At 38.8% G+C, this 21,316-nt stretch overlaps 2 protein-coding genes across 3 annotated transcripts; one reads left to right on the top strand and one right to left on the bottom strand.

The window, feature by feature from the left end:
• Nucleotides 1-1,129: 1,129 nt before the first annotated feature.
• LOC107555294 (zona pellucida sperm-binding protein 3-like) lies at nt 1,130-2,409 on the top strand. The gene is made up of 6 exons (XM_016238046.1): nt 1,130-1,285; nt 1,367-1,485; nt 1,555-1,658; nt 1,730-1,910; nt 1,982-2,128; nt 2,329-2,409. Exons 1-5 carry the CDS (start codon nt 1,130-1,132, stop codon nt 2,106-2,108), a joined length of 687 nt encoding a protein of 228 aa, XP_016093532.1. The 3' UTR covers nt 2,109-2,128; nt 2,329-2,409.
• A 9,273-nt stretch (nt 2,410-11,682) lies between these two features.
• LOC107555292 (zona pellucida sperm-binding protein 3-like) lies at nt 11,683-19,663 on the bottom strand. 2 transcript variants are annotated; one of them, XM_016238045.1, is made up of 8 exons: nt 19,078-19,663; nt 18,875-18,993; nt 18,711-18,814; nt 18,459-18,636; nt 18,273-18,390; nt 18,107-18,189; nt 17,349-17,440; nt 11,683-11,779 (listed from the first exon to the last, which is right to left on the bottom strand). In XM_016238045.1, the coding sequence occupies exons 1-8, from the start codon at nt 19,621-19,623 to the stop codon at nt 11,727-11,729; spliced, it is 1,293 nt and encodes a 430-aa protein (XP_016093531.1). In that variant the 5' UTR covers nt 19,624-19,663; the 3' UTR covers nt 11,683-11,726. The 2 variants fall into 2 exon arrangements, with proteins under 2 accessions (XP_016093531.1, XP_016093530.1); XM_016238044.1 differs by lacking the exon at nt 11,683-11,779 and adding an exon at nt 17,164-17,256.
• Nucleotides 19,664-21,316: the final 1,653 nt, after the last annotated feature.

Below are 21,316 nucleotides of genomic sequence, written 5' to 3'. Positions count from 1 at the left end.
AGGCCACCGGGAATTCTCCCTGTGCTCCCGATGGCCAGTCCGGGCCTGTCCCCTGGGAATAGTAGGCCATCTTAGTATCTATGGGATACTCATTTCAACATACAGCACTTCAAATCTTTTTAGAGTTAATCTTACAAGGACTGGGAGCAAGGCTGCTTGGTACCAACCACAAGGTGTTTTGTGCAATGAAATACTGGCTGCCAAGGGCATCAAACTAACTATTTTAAAGAAACATTTAGAAACCAAAAAACACATTTTGCATATTGCTGGACTATGGTTTTAGGGTTATATTTATTAAAGTCTGAATTTAAGAAAATGTTTTACTTTTGAAAAATAAACTATTTAGGCACTTTCTTGTTTCACTGCTTGATGTCTAACGGACAGTTTGATCCAGAAGCAAAACAAGTGAGCTACCTGGCTCTAGGTCAGGGTTCCTCAAATCTTGCCCTGGAGGGCCAATGCGCTGCAGAGTTTAGCGCCAACCCTGATCAAACTCACCTACCTGTGATTTTCTAATGATCCTGAAGACATTGATTAGCAAGCTCAGGTGTGTTTGATTAGGGTTAGAGCTAAACTCTGCAGGAAAGTGGATCTTGTGGGCCAGATTTGAGGATCCCTGCTCTAGGTTGTACTCGTTTGGGGCATCCAAAACGTTTAATGAAACAGGTCTGGAAAATCATTAAGCTTGTCAAAAGGGGGTGGAGCTATTTTAACTTCCTGCTCTTGAAAAAGGCATCAGAGAAGTGTAGTAGTTATTCTGAAGGTTTAAAAAAAAAAATTAACAATGAGGCTGGTGGTTTTTAGTTGTGTTGGATAGTTGTTGCTTATTGCAGTTGACTTGAGTTTGGCACAGTGGTCAAGATTTCAACAAGGCCAGGATCCACTAAGATTCCAACAGCAACACAATGCACGGAAGCTTCAAGAACCTGGAAGTAGTCAGTCCAAACAGCTTATGCAGGCTCCTATGGTGCCTTTGATCTGGCATTTTCCAGTAATGCCAGAAGAACCCCAACAGCCAGATGTGCCTTTTGAGCCGTGTGTACCGCGGAGCAGCGGATCTAAATATGTATAATAAATTATAACTAGCTATGATTAATTATTCATATTTCCCCATGAGCTGATTTGCTACATGCATGTGGAGGTTAAGAAGGACATCTTTGGTACTGGTCAACTGGTGAATCCTTTATTTCTCACTTTAGGAGGCTGTGCAGCTATAGGGGAGAATCCAAAAACTGAAGTTCTTATATTTGAGTATGAGCTCCAGACATGTGACAGCACTCTGATGGTAAGTGGCTGCATATGTCAACTGTAGAATTTGTGTAAAAGTTAGTTCTGTCCAATAATTCACCACTTATACTGCTTTCAGATGACTGGTAATGAGCTTGTGTATACAGTCAACCTCCTCTATACTCCTGCGGCTGTAGTAGGAACTCCCATTGTAAGGGCTGATGTAGCAGCTGTTGGAATTGAGTGCCACTATTCAAGGTAGTAAACTACTTTGTCTAAGAATTTGACCAAAACTGACACTTAGTCCTCTTTTACTAATCCCAATAGGTTGTATAATGTAAGCAGCAATATCTTGTTGCCCGCTTGGGTTCTTTTTGCTGCAACTAAAGTTGCAGAGGAAGTTCTGGTGTTCTCCTTGAGGCTCATGACTGATAATATGTATTTAAGTGTTATAACCTTTATAAGTGACTAGGTAGTGTTGCCAATGTGACTTTCATTTCAGATGACTGGATGTTTGAGAGGCCATCCAATCAGTACTTCCTAGGGCAGTTCCTGAAGCTTGAAGCTTCTGTGAAACAGTACAACCATGTTCCTCTGCGAATCTTTGTGGATGGTTGTGTGGCTACTGCGGCCCCTGATGTGAACACCATCTCTCTAAGATATTCCTTTATTGAGAACCATGGGTTAGTAAAGAACCGCTCAAACTCCGTTGCAAACAGAGCCTAAAAGCCTTCTCTCGCCCCTTTCTCTTTAGGTGCCTGGTAGATGCAAAGCTTACAGGCTCCACTTCCAGTTTCATGCGTCGTATTCAGAGTGACAAGCTGCAGTTTCAGTTGGAGGCTTTCAGATTCCAGCAAGATGATAGTGGCTTGGTATTGTAATTTTGGCTGTAGTTCTGTGGGTGAGTTCTGAGTTGTTTTACTGATCATGTGTCGTTCTGTAGGTGTACTTCACCTGTGCTCAAGGCTGTCGTGGCCTCAACCCCCACATGTCCAGAGAACAAGGCTTGCTCCTTCATAAATAGATATGTTTTATTTTGCCCCATTTTCATTTGTGTAGTATTGTTAATAATGGGTAACCAGTTTTGTTTGACTTCTATAGATGGACTTCTGTAGACGACAATGACCAGGTGTGCATGTGCTGTGACTCCACGTGTGGTCTCGGCAGAAATGGACAAGCACTGTCTGAATCAGGTAACCTTTTTTTTCTAGAAAGTTTTTCGACTTTCTCACCTTGTCACTTGTTTTCAGGCCTGGTATCAGAAGGGAAAGCAACCATTGGCCCCATTGTGATTACTCACAGATGTATTGTGAGTGACGAAGTGCCAATAAAAGGTTTCGTATTGGCAAGTGTGTGTGGGTTTATTTTTATTTTTTCCCCCTTCCCTAAATCTGGTGATCAATTAACCATGGTCATCCCTCTAAAACAAACATTTTACAAACATGTATGTTTATTTAAAGTGCTTAGTGTATGAGTTCTATTAATACGGGTTTTTATAGAACAATTCTTAACCCCACCACAGACCTCACTAATTTTCAAACCCTGGTTACGGCCATTGTTAACAGGTTGCACATTTTACCACAACCTCACTTATCAGCTGAAGAGAGCCTCAATAGCATGGCCAGCAAGCATATTATGACCATGAGGGAGTTAATCAATGAAATGCTGCCCTGAAGAGTGAGTGGAGCACTTGCAGTAGTATTTGTAATGCTAAAATATAGTTATCCATGAATGTACTGTTTTACAAGGCAGAAAAAAAATAGTAAAGCACTTTTATATATATATATAATTATTTTTTTTTTAATTCAGGTGCCCAGTTACAGTCAATAAATAGTCTAATAAATTTGTTACGCATTGTGTGTTAGAGTGCCTGTCAAAGAGAAAACCCAAATGGGAATCTGTCAACTGGTTTAGCACTTAAAATATTGTCATTTATTAGGCAAATAACAAACTGAAACAACTAAATAGTCTTTATTCTCACACAATAACCAAAGCCCTTAATATTTTAATGGCCTCCTTTGGCCTTGATAACTGCTTGTATTCTTGCTGGCATTATGTACTTTTTCACAGTATCGGTTATTGACTGTAATTGGGCATCTGAATAAAATAAAGTCATTTTTAATATTTTTTTTCTGCCTTTCTTGTAAAACAGTAAATTCATGGATAATGATATTTTAGCATTAGAAATACTACTGTAACTAAAGAGCTTACATGTACTGGTGGAGTAACCATTACCGAAATACAAAAAATATATATAATTTTGGTAATCGCCAATATTGATATTTTAGGGCAGCTGTGGCACAAACCTTACATTGGGTGGTGGGTGGTTTAATAAATGTGTTAAGCACTGTACATTTTTTGCCAGATGGAGGTTGCCAGATCTGATGAGCTATTGGTAGGGTCAGAATTTGGTGTAAACATGAAAGCATGGATCCATTGTCCCCTTTTTCAACGGTTCAGGCGGGTAGAGGTGGTGTAATGTTGTGGGGGATATTTTCTTGGCACATTTTGTGATCTGCTCCTATTGGGGAGTTACAATACACATTTTTAATGAAAGAAATTTACTATAAAGTGTATTTTGGTGACATGCTTGATGCAGTGACCTATGGGAGAGCTTGAGGTGAATATTCAAGAACACATGCTAATCAGGAAGATTCCACCTCCTTTCTGGCCATTCAGCAATTTCCACAGGGTTACTGCACACCACACATTTCATGACATGATTCAAAACTCTTACAAAAAACAGAAGCAGAGAGTGCTACACGGGTGTCTTTACGTAGCCACTGGTGCTCGTTGGATGTGATGGAGGTAAACATCAAATTATGTAGACGAAATACTTCCAAGGCACTCACATGGTAAGATAAGCCTTTACTGAACTGGGCTTAAATCATTACAACTATAGTTAAAAGTAGATATTCGCGTTGACGCACATCAATTGCTCAAACAGGTATTCTTAAACTAGTGGTAATTAATGAATCATCAAAGACAGCTGGTTAACATGTAGGTTTGGCTAAGACTAGCTAACAAGACTGGCTAACATGATTCAAAACTATTTCAGTATCAGCAATCAAAATTCTTACCATATGTATTTACTGGCACAGAGTGAGTGCAGCTGAACAGGTTATTTAGATTCATTTTCTATGAGAGGTGAGTGGCAGGTTTTGTGGGATTGACAGGTTTTATGGAGCAAAAAGAGAGACCGTAAAAAAGTTGAAATAAATAGCCCAACCCCTGAAATACAGCCCCATACCATTATCACTCCTCCATTAAACCTTACAGTTGGCACAATGCATTCCGGCAGCTATCTTTCTCCTGGCATCTGCCAAATCCAGACTCGCCCCTTAATATTGCCAAACCGAGAAGCGTCATTAGTCACTCCACAGGACATGTTTCCCCTGCTCCAGAGTCCAGTTGTGGTGTGCTTTATTTTACACCACTCCATCTGACACTTGCCATTGTATGGTGATGCGAAGTTTGCATGCAGCTACGCAGTCATGGAAGCCCATTCCATGAAGCTTCCGCTGCACAGTTTTTGCGCTAATATGAATGCCAGTAGTATTTTGGAACTATTCAGCTATGGAATGGTGACTGAATTGGTGACTTTTAGGCACCATGCTCCTCAGCACTCGGTGACCTTGGTGACTTTACATAGTCATCCACATCTTGGCTGAGAAGCTGCTGCACCTAACCCTTGTGCACTCCTCATTTGGGAGTCACACTCATGGTCTTCGCGATCAAAAGTGACCGGACACCTGAAATGTAACTTTTTTTTCTTCAGTAAAATCAATCTAATATATTTTTGTTGTTTTAAATGTTGATTTGAAGTGTAGGTTTTTGCATTATTATTACTACATTCAAACCTGAATTCCCCCCCCCCCTCCCCCATTTCCCATTCATTTCCTATGGTTGGTCATTTTTGACCAAACACCATAAGTGTGACTATTTTTTTACGACCATTTAGCTTTTTCGAATCATGCCCTCAATTTTTTTTGTGTTCACATGCCAAGTGCCATAAAAGTCACCAAGTTTCGTACCATTCTGGTGAAGCTATGATTTTTAAAAATTCAAAATGTAAAATTCTCAGGTCAGAAATGACCGAAGACCGCACAAGCACCTAAACGCTTCCACTTTCCAATAATGACACTTACAGTTGACTCTAAAATATTTAGCAGGGATGAAATTTCAAGAACAGACTTATTGCAAATGTGGCATTATATCACAGTTTTGTCCATATAGTGTTTTTTGCGCCAGATTAAATAATATATTATTTTTTTTATATTATAAAGTAATAAAAACCAAAAACACTCCACACCAGAACCATATCCTGACATCACTGGATATCAAAGTCTATCAAACCTGAAGAACCCATCCATTAATATTCACATGTTTCTTAATGACAGTTGCTTGGCTGACACATAATCCATTTGGCAAAGCAAAATATCTACAAAATAATTCATTTTTGCCCCCATAATACAGTAGTAATAGCAACACAAATTGCGTAATGCATCACCATGGACTGTAGGCCATGTGGAAATAAACCACACAGTAAACTGACTTCTGAAGACACCTTTTTGTGTCTATTTAACAATTTATACAAAATAATGTATTTGAATTATATATCTTAATTGACATATCCCTGAATACAACATATTGCAATATACTGTATACAGGTATGTTCCACTACAAATATTTCTACATTGGCATCCACATAGTTTTCCTCAACTATATTTTTCTTTTCTTCTGCCTTTTTCTTGATACCTCTGCTGATCGATTTATCGGTCATGCGTTTTTTTTGCCCTGTTTTTGTTCATGTCAACTCCAGGTCATAACCAGAGTGCTGATCTCAGAGCCAACTGCCTGAGGTAAGGAAACCCTGCTGAGAATTTCTCCATTATGTCTCTCAGAGGAGAGGCTGAAAGTGAATTTATTGCACTGTGGATGTTTGTTAAAGTCAGTATTGCCACTGTGAAGAAATGTGGATGTACTGTAATGTGGAGAAAAAAATGCAGAGGCAAACTTGGTGTACTTAGTGACAGTACCTTTTATGGACAAGTTGTGTTTAAATAGATCATGTCTGGAATTTCTGACTACCCACATTTACATGGCAATGATGACTGTTTGATGCTCAGAATCTTGGTTGCCCACTCACGGTCTCGTAGTAAGGAGAACATAGGATGGATAGTGCTATTGCTGAAAATAACTAAGAACAAATTATGACTCCAGTACATACTGTATGTTTATGTAGGCTATGCACAACAACCACATTTAGAGAAAGAGAGAGACTGAGTTACAGAGTAAGGGATGTGCAGTGTTTCGGATATCCACCATTTGCGAATAAGTTGCGGTTTGTTGTCTTATGAGTCAAGTCAGTCAAGTCACCTTTATTTGTATAGCGCTGTATACAATACTGGTTGTGTCAAAGCAGCTTTACAGTGTTAAACAGGAAAATAGTTTGTCAATGATGCAAGAGACAATAACAAAGTTATTTTTCAGTTCAGTCAGTTCATTGTCGATTCAGTTATATCAACATCCAATTCAGTTCTCTTCCAATAGTGTCTGTGCAATCAGTCAAGCGTCCCCAGCTAAGCAAGCCAAAGGTGACAGTGGCAAGGAACCAATACTACATCGGTGACAGAAATGGAGAAAAAACCTTGGGAGAAACCAGGCTCAGTCGGGGGGCCAGTTCTCCTCTGGCCAGACAAAACCAGCATGGCATGGTTTAATTCCAGGCTGCAACACAGGTGCAGAGGACTCGTCTGGTTCCCGTGGTCTTGTGCCGATGGTCGTCGAGGTGACGAGGTCTTTGTAAGGGATCTGTATCTGGGGCGCATCCAGTTGACACGGTCTCCGCCGACATTCAGGGCTGAAGAGGTCGTCTCTAGGTGCTGATCCACCATCTGGACTGGATCTGGGTGGCTGCGGTGACCTCGGAATAAGAATGAAAGAGACTAATATTAGCGTAGATGCCATTCTTCTTATGATGTAACGAGTACATCGGATGTTATGGGAAGTGTTCCCGGTTCTGGTTGACCTAATGAATGCAGCCTAACAATCCTTTAACGGATTTGAATTATAGAAATGTGATAGTGTGTTATGTGTATGCCAGGTTAAAGAGAGTGAGAGATTTAATGAGCTAGGAAAGCTGTCCGTAAATCCCTCACTGAAGTGGAAAAATGTGCTTTTGACTGCTAGACCTCCATTAATGAAAATCACATTGTATTTGGTGTGAAACTAACTTGTTTAAATTAAAAAAAAAAAAAAAAAAGTGTAAAAAGTTACATTTTCATGCTTTGTCAAATTTTGAACAACCACTAAAAAACATGTCTTCTTACAATCTTTGGCATCGACAAAGTATTTTGAAAGTTATTTGGCAGCATGCTTGAGCAAACTCAAAGTAAAAATTTTGGAGGATTTTGATTATTAGGGGTTCAAGCGCATAGTGCTGAAACCCTATTGTAATTGTTAGAATGGCCAAGGATCAGCAATCTCCACGTAAAACTGATCGGGCAGACCAAACCGTAAGTGGTCGAGACTTGAAACTTGGAGCAGTACTCACACCGCTCAATCTTTGGTCAAATTAAAGAAAAAATTGCGGAGCTTGGCCACTTGGTGGCGCAATAAGAGGGAAAAACATAAAAATAGCTATAACTATGTAACCATTTGTCCAATCAACATGAAAATTGGTATGCACTGTCTTGGTCCACACTGCCACAAGTGTCTATAATGACATTTGCATATCTTAAAAAACATGTCCGCCATTGGCCAATGCATTTTGAGCACTAATTAGACACGGTTAATGGAGGTCAATCAGAACGAAACTCAATGGGCCTGTTTGACTCTGTGAGAAATTTGAAAGAAATCGGCCACTGGGGGGCAATATTGCATTTTACAAGGGTATGAACCTTAAAGCGCTTGAACCCCGATAATCGCTGCTTGCAGCTATATTCCTATTTGTTTTCCCCGTGCTTGATAAATTTTGCTTGTGTGATGTGAACATATATATAAGCATTTGGGAAGGCACTGCCACCTAATGGCTATTCTAATTTTAAATCAACACCGGCCTTGGAGTCTTATTTGTCGTATTATATTCAATTATGTAGCATATTCTATTAAAAAGTCACTGCTCGCCACTGATGTATTGATATATTGTAACTAAAAAAATTGTCACTGTATGCATTTGCTTCCTGGTTTTTCTTTTTATTATTGTTGAAAAATGGGTATGTTTATGTTTGGAGATAGAGTTAAGGAAGGTTAAATCTATAAAATTGTACAAATGTAGTATTAATTGTACTTACGATATAAAGGTTTCATTTAAAAAAAAATGCTTCTATAGCTGTAAATATGTAACACTGCTTATGTTTTGAATGCTACGTCCATATTGTACATTTCAGCATCAACCGAAACACAGAAAGGTGTGTTTTTGTACCTGTAAATGTTATGTACACATACCTACAGTACGTAAAACAATGAGACTATGCTGGAATAACAGTTTTTTGCAGTGAAATACTGGGCACAATGTGCAATTATGAATAACATGTCACACAAAAGAAGAATATGACAGAGAAATACCTCGACTTGTTCATATTCCAATATGTTATCTGTTATCATGACACTGAAAAATGCATGATCATTATCATGTTCAGTATCTGTGATTCTAACTATTTAAAAAGACATAGTCAGAGACAGATGGGAGAAAGAGATGGATACAGAGACCAAGATGGTGCCAAATGTTTTCTGGATCAAACAGTTACTTCACCCCTTAGGAGGAGAAAAGTGATTCCAGTGTCTGATATCAAGTTATGCAGACAGGCCCTGTCCCAAATGATGTACTTGATGTGTGTGTATTTCACGGACACATTCACACCAAGGTCACATGATCATAGACTACCCCATTTGTCTTTTTAGGTTTCAGAAGAGTGCTAATGAGTGACTTCTTTGCTATGTGCACTTGATGCCCACTTTTGCTGAGCCTGCATTGATGTGGGCTCCACTGTAGAACTGTGCCAGTCATCGCCACCACCATGGCAGAGTACCACATGAGGTACAATCATTTTTGTGCACGTGTAAAGGTTGCCGTTTTACATGGATAGTCGGACACGAGTGAAGTACAAAACCTTGTTAACAAAAGAAATAATTTAGCAACCAAATGTTCCAAGAAGTCATTTGTTTTCAAATTAGGTACTAGGATACAACACACTGTCATGGCAATTCTTAAGTATTACACATTTTGGTGAAATGATACAGGTGAGACAGGGAGTGTTACACACCCCAAGTCTTTTATCTGATCCCATCCTGATTTCTCATGAGCTTACAGGTGATTGTCACCTACACACCAACACACAAATTCAGATCTTTCATCAGCACCATGACTGTCTAATTCAAGTGCCAGGAAAATTAGGCCCATGAACACTCTCTTATCTTACACCTTGAAAAAACATTTCAGAATGAAATGAAATTCTGTTCTGTTTCAGTGTTTAACGGTGGTGGTGTTATTTAATCATGATGGTGTTATCGAAAGACATTATCTGGAATTCGATTTTCCCAAGCGGAGGTGGCCAAGAAATGTTGGATAAAGTTTGGTTAGTCTAGATTGGAAGCAGTCCAAAATTGTAATAGGCCACTCAAAGATAATAGTAGTCTGTGTGATTAATAATGTTTTAATGGCTAACAACCAAAATAGGAGTTTCTCATGAAGCTTATTCTGTATAGTTGCCTGGCCACCCATCATCATATAATACAGGATAATCCTATATTGAAAAATGAAATACTTTGTCTCTGTGTAAATCCATGTAAGTATGAGAAATGTTTAAAAAGCAGCCCTAGTATTTGTAAATGGCCAAGAGTCCCTTAATTATTTATACTAATTGTGGCAACTTTAGCAATAGAGCTGAAACAAACTATTATTTTAATAATCAATTAATCTAACGATTATTAGAATGATTTATCAAAGAATTATCAATTATTTCACGGATTAATTGTTAGGCTTTAATTATTCTGCTTTTATTGCACAGTAAAGATATTCACTTTATTAGTTAAAATATCAAGTTATATTTTCTTACTAATAAATAAAACAAGGTAATCACTTTTGAAAATGTCAAACAATTATTACTATTATACAACTACAATTATTATACAATTATTTTGTTACTATACAAATCAAAATTATTTGGTACACAAAATGAGATGACATTTTCATTCTCAATTTAATTAACTGTATGAAAAACTATTGTATAATGTTATAATCAAAACTGTCCTGAGCTAGATTAAGCTTTAATCTGCACAAACCAAACAATCTGCAATCACTAACAAAAAGGTTTAACATTAGCTAGCTTTATAGGTGAAAATTAAGTTGTAATTCTAACTGAAAGTGACACATCCTGTTTAATAATGTATAGCTGCTTGCTTAAAAGCAGTCTATTGCATAAAATGTTACATAAATAATCATGACATGGCTTGACTGGAGTGCTGAACTGCAGAGCTGGTGCAAACATTTCACTATGATCAGATGCTTTCTTAACTGCTGTTTTCTCACCGCTCTCATTGGGGCCTTTACACATGACAGCCTTTTTTGCTCGTAGTTTTGAAAAACCTTTCCACTTTCTATTTGTTCTGCTTTGCTTGCAATCCCATGTTGCCTGTGCCCGAAAGCGGAACAATGTTGCCTCCACAAGTGGCATACAGAGGTAGGAAAGCAACAAAGCATGTCCGAAACCAAAGATTGTCACATCCTGTCAAATTAGATCATCAGCCGATCAATTTTTAAAGGCAGCAAAGATGCATCTTTCACAGTCTATGATATTGATCAACTTTCCACTTTTGATGTCATTTCTAGCTAAAAAAAAAAATATATATATATATATATATATATATATATAGTTTAATATTCACTTAGATAAAACAAAAGCTCTCTGTTTAGTAGACCTTTAAAACATGAGGTCTTAGAAGTAGTAGTCTGATACAACAAGTCTGCTGCTTAAGCTTTTGGATGCGGTCATATTGTTATAAGAATGTCTTTTTCTATTGGATTAGATCTGGTCAAACAGCATTATTGCAGGACTTTGTGAGATCATACGTGTCGTAGGAACTACAAAAACAGCCAATGAAATTGGGCTGAATGCACAATCATGCATGGCACAATAATTTACCTCATTGAACAACTTATTGAAGGCAGACTCTTTGACTGTTGCTGAGGGTACATTTTAATGGTTTAATTTTTGCCAATCAAGGGTGAGGGAGCTCCCATAGCATTGGTGAGAGGCTTTACCAGGTAGCTCTGACTTTTAAGAATATGTTAATACACCATGTACATAAAGCCCCATTTACCATCCACCCCCATGGCACATACTGATCTTAAAAGTTAATCATTGAGTCCATGAACCGCAGATTTAGTGCTAATATCAAACTTTGTAGCTAGTGTAAAACCCAGGTACTGTAGGGGAAACCCCCCCCCCCCACGCCAATGAACACTTTTATTGGCACTTCTCATCATTCACAATACATCAGTGAGTAATCACAATGGGGCCAATGGTTGCTTTCCCTTCCGATACCAGACCTGAAAACAAGTGACAAGGTGAGAAGTTGAAGTACACTTTTCAGGTTACCGAAGTTGTTCTTTGATTCAGGTTACCCGAATCAGACAGTGCTTGTCCCTTTCTGCCGAGACCACACGTGGTGTCACAGCATATACACACACACTTGATCATTGTCATCTACAGATTTTTTTTTTACAAAATTGAACACCTCATGATACAAATTAAAAGGATAAATAAAACAAGTGCACCCATTTATGAAGGAGCAAGCCTTGTTCTCTGGACATGTGGGGGTTGAGGCCACGACAGCCTTGAGCACAGGTGAAGTACACCTACAGAACGACACATGATCAGTAAAACAACTCAGAACTCACCCACAGAACTACAGCCAGGGGGGTTGAAACACCACGACAAAATTTAGGCTCTGTTTGTAATCGGGAGTTTGCGCGGTTCTTTACTAACCCATGGTTCTCAATAAAGGAATATCTTGGAGAGGTGGTGTTCACATCAGGGGCTGCAGTAGCCACACAACCATCCACAAAGATGCGCAGTGGAACATGGTTGTACTGCTTCACCGAAGCTTCAAGCTTCAGGAATTGCCCTAGGAAGTACTGATTGGATGGCCTCTCAAACATCCAGTCCTCTGAAATGAAAGTCACATTGGCAACACTACCTAGTCACAAAAGTTATAAACCTTAAAATACATATTACCAGTCACGAGCCTCAAGGAGAACACCAGAACTTCCTCTGCAACTTTAGTTGCAGCAAAAGCAACCCAACAACAAGATATTGCTGCTTACATTATACAACCTATTGGGAGAAGTAAAAGAGGATTAAGTGTCAGTTTTGGTCAAATTCTTAGACAAAGTAGTTTACTACCTTGAATAGTGGGACTCAATTCCAACAGCTGCTACATCAGCCCTTACGATGGGAGTTCCTACTAAAGCCACAGGAGTATAGAGGAGGTTGAATGTATACACATACTGCTTTCAGATGACTGATAATGAGCTTAAGTGGTGAATTATTGGACAGACCTGACATTTACACAAATTCTACAACAGACCTACATGCAGCCACTCACCACAAGAGAGCCGTCACATGTCTGGAGCTCATACTCAAATATAAGAACTTCAACTTCTGGATTCTCCCCTAGAGCTGCATAGCTTCCTAAAGTGAGAAATGAAGGATTCACCAGCTGACCAATACCAAAGAAGTCCTTCTTCACCTCCACATGCACAAAGTTCTCCCCACATTGTGCTGCAACACTCTGGGGAGCTACAGGTTCATGCTGCTCAAAAGGCACATCTGGCTGTTGGGGTTCTTCTGGCATTACTGGAAAATGCCAGGTCAAAGGTGTCATAGGAGCCTGCATAAGCTGTTTGGACTGACTACTTCCAGGTTCTTGAAGCTTCCGTGCATCCACCCCAGCAGGCCTCATTGCAGGTCTTGGAGGCCGAAAAGTTGTTGATGCCTTTGGATCTTGAACAGATTGCTGAGGAGCTAAAACTGGCGACTGTTGCTGTTGGAATCTTAGTGGATCCTGGCCTTGTTGAAATCTTGACCACTGTGCCAAACTCAAGTCAACTGCGAGCCGTCACATGTCTGGAGCTCATACTCAAATATAAGAACTTCAGCTTCTGGATCCTCCCCTACAGCTGCACAGCCTCCTAAAGTGAGAAATTAAGGATTCACCAGCACCAAAGAAGTCCTTCTTAACCTCCACATGCACAAAGTTCTCCCCACATTGTGCTGCAACACTCTGGGGAGCTACAGGTTCATGCTGCTCAAAAGGCACATCTGGCTGTTGGGGTTCTTCTGGCATTACTGGAAAATGCCAGATCAAAGGCACCATAGGAGCCTGCATAAGCTGTTTGGACTGACTACTTCCAGGTTCTTGAAGCTTCCGTGCATCCACCCCAGCAGGCCTCATTGCAGGTCTTGGAGGCCGAAAAGTTGTTGATGCCTTTGGATCTTGAACAGATTGCTGAGGAGCTAAAACTGGCGACTGTTGCTGTTGGAATCTTAGTGGATCCTGGCCTTGTTGAAATCTTGACCACTGTGCCAAACTCAAGTCAACTGCAATAAGCAACAACAATCCAACACAACTAAAAACCACCAGCCTCATTGTTAAAAAAAACCCTGAAACCTTCAGAATAACTACTGGACTTCTCTGATGCCTTTTTCAAGAACAACAAATGTTCTGTATGTGTTTTATGGCCTTATTTCAGTGACTTTAAAATTTTAGTTTTTCACTAAGCACGCATAAACGTTGTTTTCTCAAAAACACAATCACATACATACATGCTGCTCACATATTATTGTAGCCCAGTTTGTGCTGATTATGGTGCTACTAAACTTAGTCATTAAAATGTTTATTAGCAACTGAAAAAAGCACAAACGTCAGGACATGTCAAAACTTCTCCAGGGCCCAAAACACCCTCAGACCCCAGAGGGTTAAAATAGCTCTGCCCCCTTTTGACAAGCTCAATGATTTTCCAGACCTGTTTCATTAAAGGTTTTGGATGCCCCAAACGAGTACAACCTAGATCCAGGTGGCTCACTTGTTTTGCTTCTGGATCAAACGGTCTATTGGACATCAAGCAGTGAAACAATAAAGTCCCTAAATAGTTTATTTGACAAAAGTAAACAATCATGTTCTTTAATTCAGACTTTAATAAATATAACCATAAAATCATAGTCCAGCAATATGCAAAATATGTTTTTGGTTTCTAAATGTTTCTTAAATAGTTAGTTTCATGATCTTGGCAGCCAAGAGCTTGAAGCAAGTACAATGGGATTGTAAGCTTCACTCTAAAAAGATTTGAAGTGCTGTATGTTGAAATGAGTATCCCATAGATACTAGGATGGCTTACTATTTCCAGGGAATAAAATAAAATAAAATAAAATGTAAGGTTGCAGCTTGAATGTTGAAAATCTACTTCATTCAGTTCATGTTATATGGTCAGACAAAAATATTAAAGTTGTGATGAAGTGGAAGTAGAGACAGGTATTTTCTTTTGTATTGGGTATCTGAATTTAACTCCTTATCATCAAAGAAATAAAATTTAGAGTGGGGTCATTAGTTGTCAACTGGAAGAACCAAATGTGAGTTTGCAGGCAACTGTAGAACAGAATAAGCCTGGCATAAGTCACCAGAGAGAACTGTCATCTCACTAGAAGATATATTTGAGTGGAAGTTATATTTGAATAAGTGCTGTTAAAATTAACACTTTAACGCATACGATTATAATTTTTTTTCTTCAGTTTAACACGTAAAAAATATTTAAAGCAATTAACTCAGGGGCAGGGCTAGGGTTGGCCACCCCACTCACTGCTACTTCTATCTCTTTTTCTTGACAAGAATTGTTTATTTAGATGCAGAATGTCTTTACGACTACATCAAATGGGAGATTTGATGTACTCCAACTCCAATTTCTCCTCAGCGCCAGGCGATAGTCAAAGGAGCGCGGAAAAGGTACGGCTGATGAGGAGCTTCAATAGAACAACAGTGAACTGCGGTCAGATGAGATGTTGTCGGGCCATGTCAGTAAAAACAAATGTTTTCCTGTTCTGGTAGCCGTTATACTGTACATGAAATTTTTTTGTAGCACATGCTCTTCAATTTCACACACAAATGTGGCGGCACATGATGTAGCCTTTCATATTAAAGAACAAAAGAAACTAAGAACATGTCGTAGTTATGTCATGAAGTTACCAAAAAGTTGATTTAAAGCTGCCTTAAAACTGTGCATGCAAGCATACACTAAAAAATGAATCATGGGTCTCGTAATTTATCAAAAAAATTAAGGTGATAATTAAAAATAATGTGTATATTTCATTAAAGAAATTGTGGTTCAGTGTTGTATAGAAAATATTGAGGACTTAAAACCAAGAGATGTGTTTTCCTAATTTTTTTTTTAATGGAAACTTGAGCAGTTTTGAGGCTTGAATTGAGGAACTGATTAAACTACAAAAATTAAGGTAAAAAGGCTACCTATTTAAAAAGTCATATGATGCGATTTCAAGTTTTCCCTTTCTCTTTGGAGTATTACAAGCACTTGGTGCATAAAGATCTGTAAAGTTGCAAAGACTAAAGTCTCAAATCCAAAGAGATTTTCTTTATAAAAGTATGTTTAACATTTGAAAGTTTGCTACGTTGAAGTTTCCATCGCACAGTGCAATCGTTACCTTTGTGCAGAGGAGTAGAGCTTATGGATATTACTCCAAGGCATTAAGCCTGGTTCAATGAGCAGTAGCTTTGCTAGTGCAGTACTGTTCAAGTATTTTCCTACTTGAGCTGTATACGGTCTTTTAAATGTATAAAGTAACTGTCAAACACAAACAGGCCTCACTCCAAAAAAAAAAAAAAAAAAAAACACTTTTGAAAATCAACTTAAAATAAATGAGCACATTTCACTAATTATATTAAATACATTGTCTCAACTAAATTTAGGAGATCGTACTTTTATTCGGGTAGATTCCATTTAAAAAAAAAATAATAAAAAAAAAGCCTTACAAAAACTACTCCAATATGTGTAAGGTTACCTTTTTTTTTTTTAAGTAAATAGCTCATTCCAATTTTTTTTTTTTAAACCGTGAATTTGTTAAAAACATGTCTCTGAAATTCAGTGGTTTTCAAAACTGTCCTGGAGCACCCCAGCACAGTCTCCCTCACTGAACACCTGATTCAAGTGAAGTGTCAGAAAAGTAAAGAGGTGTGTGAAAAAAAACAAAACAAAAAAAGTCAGATCCACATCATGTTCAGCAGCAGCTCTTAAAAGCAGCCAAAATAACCCAGCTGCTGTGATGTCTGCTAAACAGACAATATAATGGGTTTGGGAATATATGATTTTAAAGTTAACTTAAATTAGATTAGTTTCAAAGACTGCAATTAGCTTTCTTTTAAAATCGATTGACGGCACCAATAACCCACACGAGTAGGCAAGAACATTACTTCTCTCCCCCCCTCCCCATGCTACTTCTCGCCAATAGGATCAAGAAAAACCTTTTAGTCACTTAAGTGTGGTGCAACAACAAATGTAATAGCATGTTTAAGGTTCCAAGACGCATGTAACTAAAGTGTTCCACGGTGTCAAATTTGTGACCTCTTTGAATGCCCCAAAACTTACTCACTTTTAGGGCATAGTTAGGCCAACTGGGATAATTCCAATCCCTTCCTGCAAATGAACCCATTGTTCAAAATGCAGTCTTCATCAGTTTGTTATTCCCCTCATTAATGTCAAATAAGGCCATGTCACATCTGATCTAGGTTGGCATCTGCCTAAATTGACGTTGATAAAGAAACTAGTCGTGTCACTTAATCACTTTTGGGATGCAGGTGCAAGATCATAACCATGCCACGCTCTAAAGAAACCACTCTAGAAAGAATAGAAGACGTGCCACAGTATCCATTCCAGGTCTTTATTGGCCACTTCTTACAATCCACATCAATTAGAGACTACAATAGGGCCAATGGATGCTTTCCCTTCTGAAACCAGGCCTTGGAGTGTAGAGGGAGGAGAAAAAAGAAAAACCATCGTCATAGGTTTAACTATAGAGCAAAGTCATAAAGACCTTAGAACACGCCTTCACCTGAATCAGACAGTGCTTCCCCTTTCCTGCTGGAGCCACATGTGGTATCACAGCACATGCACACCTGGTCATTGTCATCTGCAGAAAGCCATCTATAAAACAGCAGAGTGTAAATCATTCTGAACACCTTGTGAAAAGTAGGGATGTAACGATAACCGAGAGCCAGTCAAATATGTGAGGATTCAGATCAGTGGAGACTTGTAGGGTAGGGGGGGTGGTAGCAATACAATTGGCATTTATATGATTGGATCGGACTCACTTTTGAGAAGTTGGTGGCATTTTCTTTTAATCTTGCCTCTGAACAATGCATATTATAGTGATCATAAGCACAGCGCTGCTTAGTTTACAGCGGTAACCCAGGAAACGCTGCATCACTGCGGTTCATAAGCACCACCTGCTGTCAGAGACTGAATCTGCATCTCATTCAGCTTGTCTGCGGTTTTGTTCAGAAATGTTTTATGTAGTATAGATTCATAAGACTAAAGTCAAATTTTGAAATTAGTCCAATTTAGATTAAACTACTCAGATGCATTTTTGTTTGGGGTCATGATTAAAATCCAGTGGTTGCCTCCCCATTTAAAAATGGAAAGAGTACAGACAGAGCCTTAGTTTGTTCATAAATATTTCTTGTGTAAAATACTTGAGGGTTTTAAATTTATAAAAAAATAAAAATAAACTACCCAGACAAAACCCACACGAAAACCGAATCTTGTTGAATGAAGAGTTACAGCCCTAGTGAAAACTTAGTCAGCACATACCCATTGGCAAAGGAGCAAGCCTTGTTCTCTGGACTTATTGGGGTTGAAGCCATAACTGCCTTCAAAGCACATGTGATATAGACCTACAAAACAAATTTGAAGCGAAACATTTTGCACGCAGGGGAACAATCAGTTCTTAGATCTGAACTACAGTATCACTACATACCAGGCCACTATTTGCGTGCTGAAATCTGAAAGTCTCCAAATGAAAGTGCAGTTTGTCATTCTGAACTCGACGCATAAAACTGGAAGTAGAACCAGTAAGCTTTCCATCAACCAGGCACCTAAAAGCAAAGGAAAATATTTAGTCTCTGGCAACACATGGGAGGTCAAGCAACTAATCCTTACACACCCATGGTTCTCAATAAAAGAATATCTTGGAGCAGAGTTTATATCAGGGACCGCAGTAGCCACACAACCATCCACAAAGATGCGCAGAGGAACATGGTTGTACTGCTTCACAGAAGCTTCAAGCTTCAGAACCTGCCCTAGGAAATATTGATTGGCTGGCCTCTCAAACATCCAGTCATCTGCGGGTGGAAAAGAAAAAGGGGGTGTCAGTGATATTTTAGAGACATTCTAAAACGAACTCTTAAACACTTACCCGTCATGAGCTTCAAAAAGAACACCAAAACGTCCTCTGCAACCTTTGTAGCAGCAAAAGGAAGCCAAGAGGGCATCAAAACACTGCTGCTTACATTGTGCAACCTAAACAGATAAAAATTAATTAGCCGGTTGTGAACCTGCTTAAACACCCCTTGTTTTTACCTTGAATAGTGGCACTCAATTCCAACAGCTGCTGCATCAGTTCTTACAATGGGAGTTCCCACTAAAGCCTCAGGAGTATAAAAGAGGGTGAACTCATAGACCAGCTCATCTTCAGTCATCTGAAATCAGATCAAGAAAGAATGTGCAGTAACCTGGCTTTTACCCTCAATTGATACAATTGAAACTCATAAGCAGCTACTTACGGTCAAAGAACTGCCACATGCCTGGAGCTCATACTCAAAGATAAACACTTGAGCTTCTGGATTCTCCCCTACAGCGGCACAGCCTCCTAAGCTGAGAAAAGAAGGATTCACTGGCTGACCAGTACCAAAGAAGTCTTTCTTAACCTCCACATGCACAGAGCTCTCCCCACATTGTGCGGCAATACTCTGTGCAGGGTTCGGTACACGCAACTCAAAAGGCACAGCTGGCTGATGGGGTTCTTCTGGCACTACAGGAAAATGCCAGGTCAGAGGTGCCATAGGAGCCTGCATTAGCTGTTTGGACTGACTACTTCCAGGTTCTTGAAGCTTCCATGGTTCTACCCTAGTAGGCCTTATTACAGGCAGCCTAAAAAAAGCTGATGCCTGTGGACTTTGGACAGCCGGCCGAGCAGCAAAAGAAGGAGTCTGTTGCTGTAGAAATCTTATTGGATCCATGCCTTGTTGAAATCCTGGCCACTGTGCCAAAGATGAGCCAACTACAATAAGCAGAAACAATCCAACACTATCAAAATCCATCAATCCCATTGTCTCAAAACCCAAAAAACTTCAGAATGTTTGTTGGGTGACTTCTGTGCCTTTTTCTAGCGCAGATAATTACAGTGGCTCCACCCCCTTTTGACAAGCTTAATGGTTCTCCAGACTTGCTTTTTAATTACTTTTTCCTGCCACAAAGGAGAATCACTAAGAACTTCAACACGATTGGCTATAGTCCATGATGGTTTCATTAGCAAACATTTATTTTTTATTTTTTTACACATAGTGATTGTTTTTGTATTTTTTATCATATTTTTAAACCATAGTTTGGGACTATTTTTTTTAAATCACAGTTAAATAAGACAAAGATAGTTTTGATTTTGTTCACGTTGGTCCTATGAGATGTAGCAAGTCATAAGCAGTGAGAGGTACCCAGTTTGAAATAAACATACATACACCCCAACAATGTTTATGTCTCATCACACAGTAAAGCCTCCCATTGATTATCCCCTGCCATATGAGCTCCTGTGAAGTTGTGTTCTCACAGACTCTGCCAACTGCCAAAATAACAAACAACAAAACACTTTCACATCCTCTACGCTTCAAAACAGCTTGAAAATGTCCACAGCTCACTGTTAAAGGTCCATGAGTTGTAGCCTTTAATTTCCCATCGCTGTGGCAAAAATGAATTAGGGAAGTTAATGTGATTTTTGCATTAGCAGATTAGAAACGTCTTTCATGCTCTCATTCCCATATTAGACCACAGCTAAGCCCGAATAGCTTTCTCTTTGTGCTTAACCTCATAATGTCAAGAGGACCAAACTCACTTTGAATGTGTCTCTTTTTTCTGAATGAAAAAGTTTGAAAAGGAGATGAGGAGGAGGATTGGGACTGTGCAATTCTCAGGCTGGTTTGATGTCACATTACTGTGTGCGTTTGAGTACTCAAGCTCAGCAGTGTCTACATAAACTCTCTGATCATCTTTTGTATGGTCAGTTTTGCATAAACATTTCAATTAAATTGTGTCGCATTTCGCATGGATTCTGGAAAATTCCACATAGATGGAACGCAAGCAGTCATTGTGGAAAACTAGATTTTACTTGCTCAATTGAAATAAAATTATTCAGAGTAGGCTACTTTGTAAAGAGTGACTGTGACCAAATTGGCAAGCTATTTTAACGTGATCTCATGAGAATTCTTATGTATTTTACGTAAAATGTGGTTCAACAAAACATACATTTACTTGTACATTAAAATGTACAATACTGTTTTAGAGCATCTAAACTTACAATACTGACATATTTACAACATGTTAATGTACAATACTGACAAATTGACAACACCTAAAGCGTAAATTATTTACGTATGAACAACTTTACATATTTACAAGTGAATCCTTATACTGAAATCACGACATTAGCATTTTGTTCTATTGTATTCAGTTGTCATATCAATGGTTTCATGTTTTCAGTTGCACTATTAAATGAAGTTTACTAATTTACTTAATATGAAATAACATTTTGTTCTGTGTGTTTTCTACTGCCAATTAGTTTCGAAGAATACAAAATGTTAAACAAGACAACACTTTAAACCCTTAAAATGAATAACATTTCTGCAATCGTTTAACAATTATTTATCATGTCATATTTGCTGTGCTTGCCGTGGGACACAAAAGGCGTTTTCTCCGACATGTTGAGACTGACAACAGAACCATAAAATAGAATACACCAAAAAAACGCAACAT

This window comes from Sinocyclocheilus grahami, unplaced genomic scaffold (assembly GCF_001515645.1).
Source record: "Sinocyclocheilus grahami isolate Dianchi unplaced genomic scaffold, SAMN03320097.WGS_v1.1 scaffold530.1, whole genome shotgun sequence".
Taxonomy (NCBI): domain Eukaryota; kingdom Metazoa; phylum Chordata; class Actinopteri; order Cypriniformes; family Cyprinidae; genus Sinocyclocheilus; species Sinocyclocheilus grahami.
The sequence above is the reverse complement of the archived record's forward strand: the minus strand, read 5'-3'. Positions and strand labels throughout refer to the sequence as shown.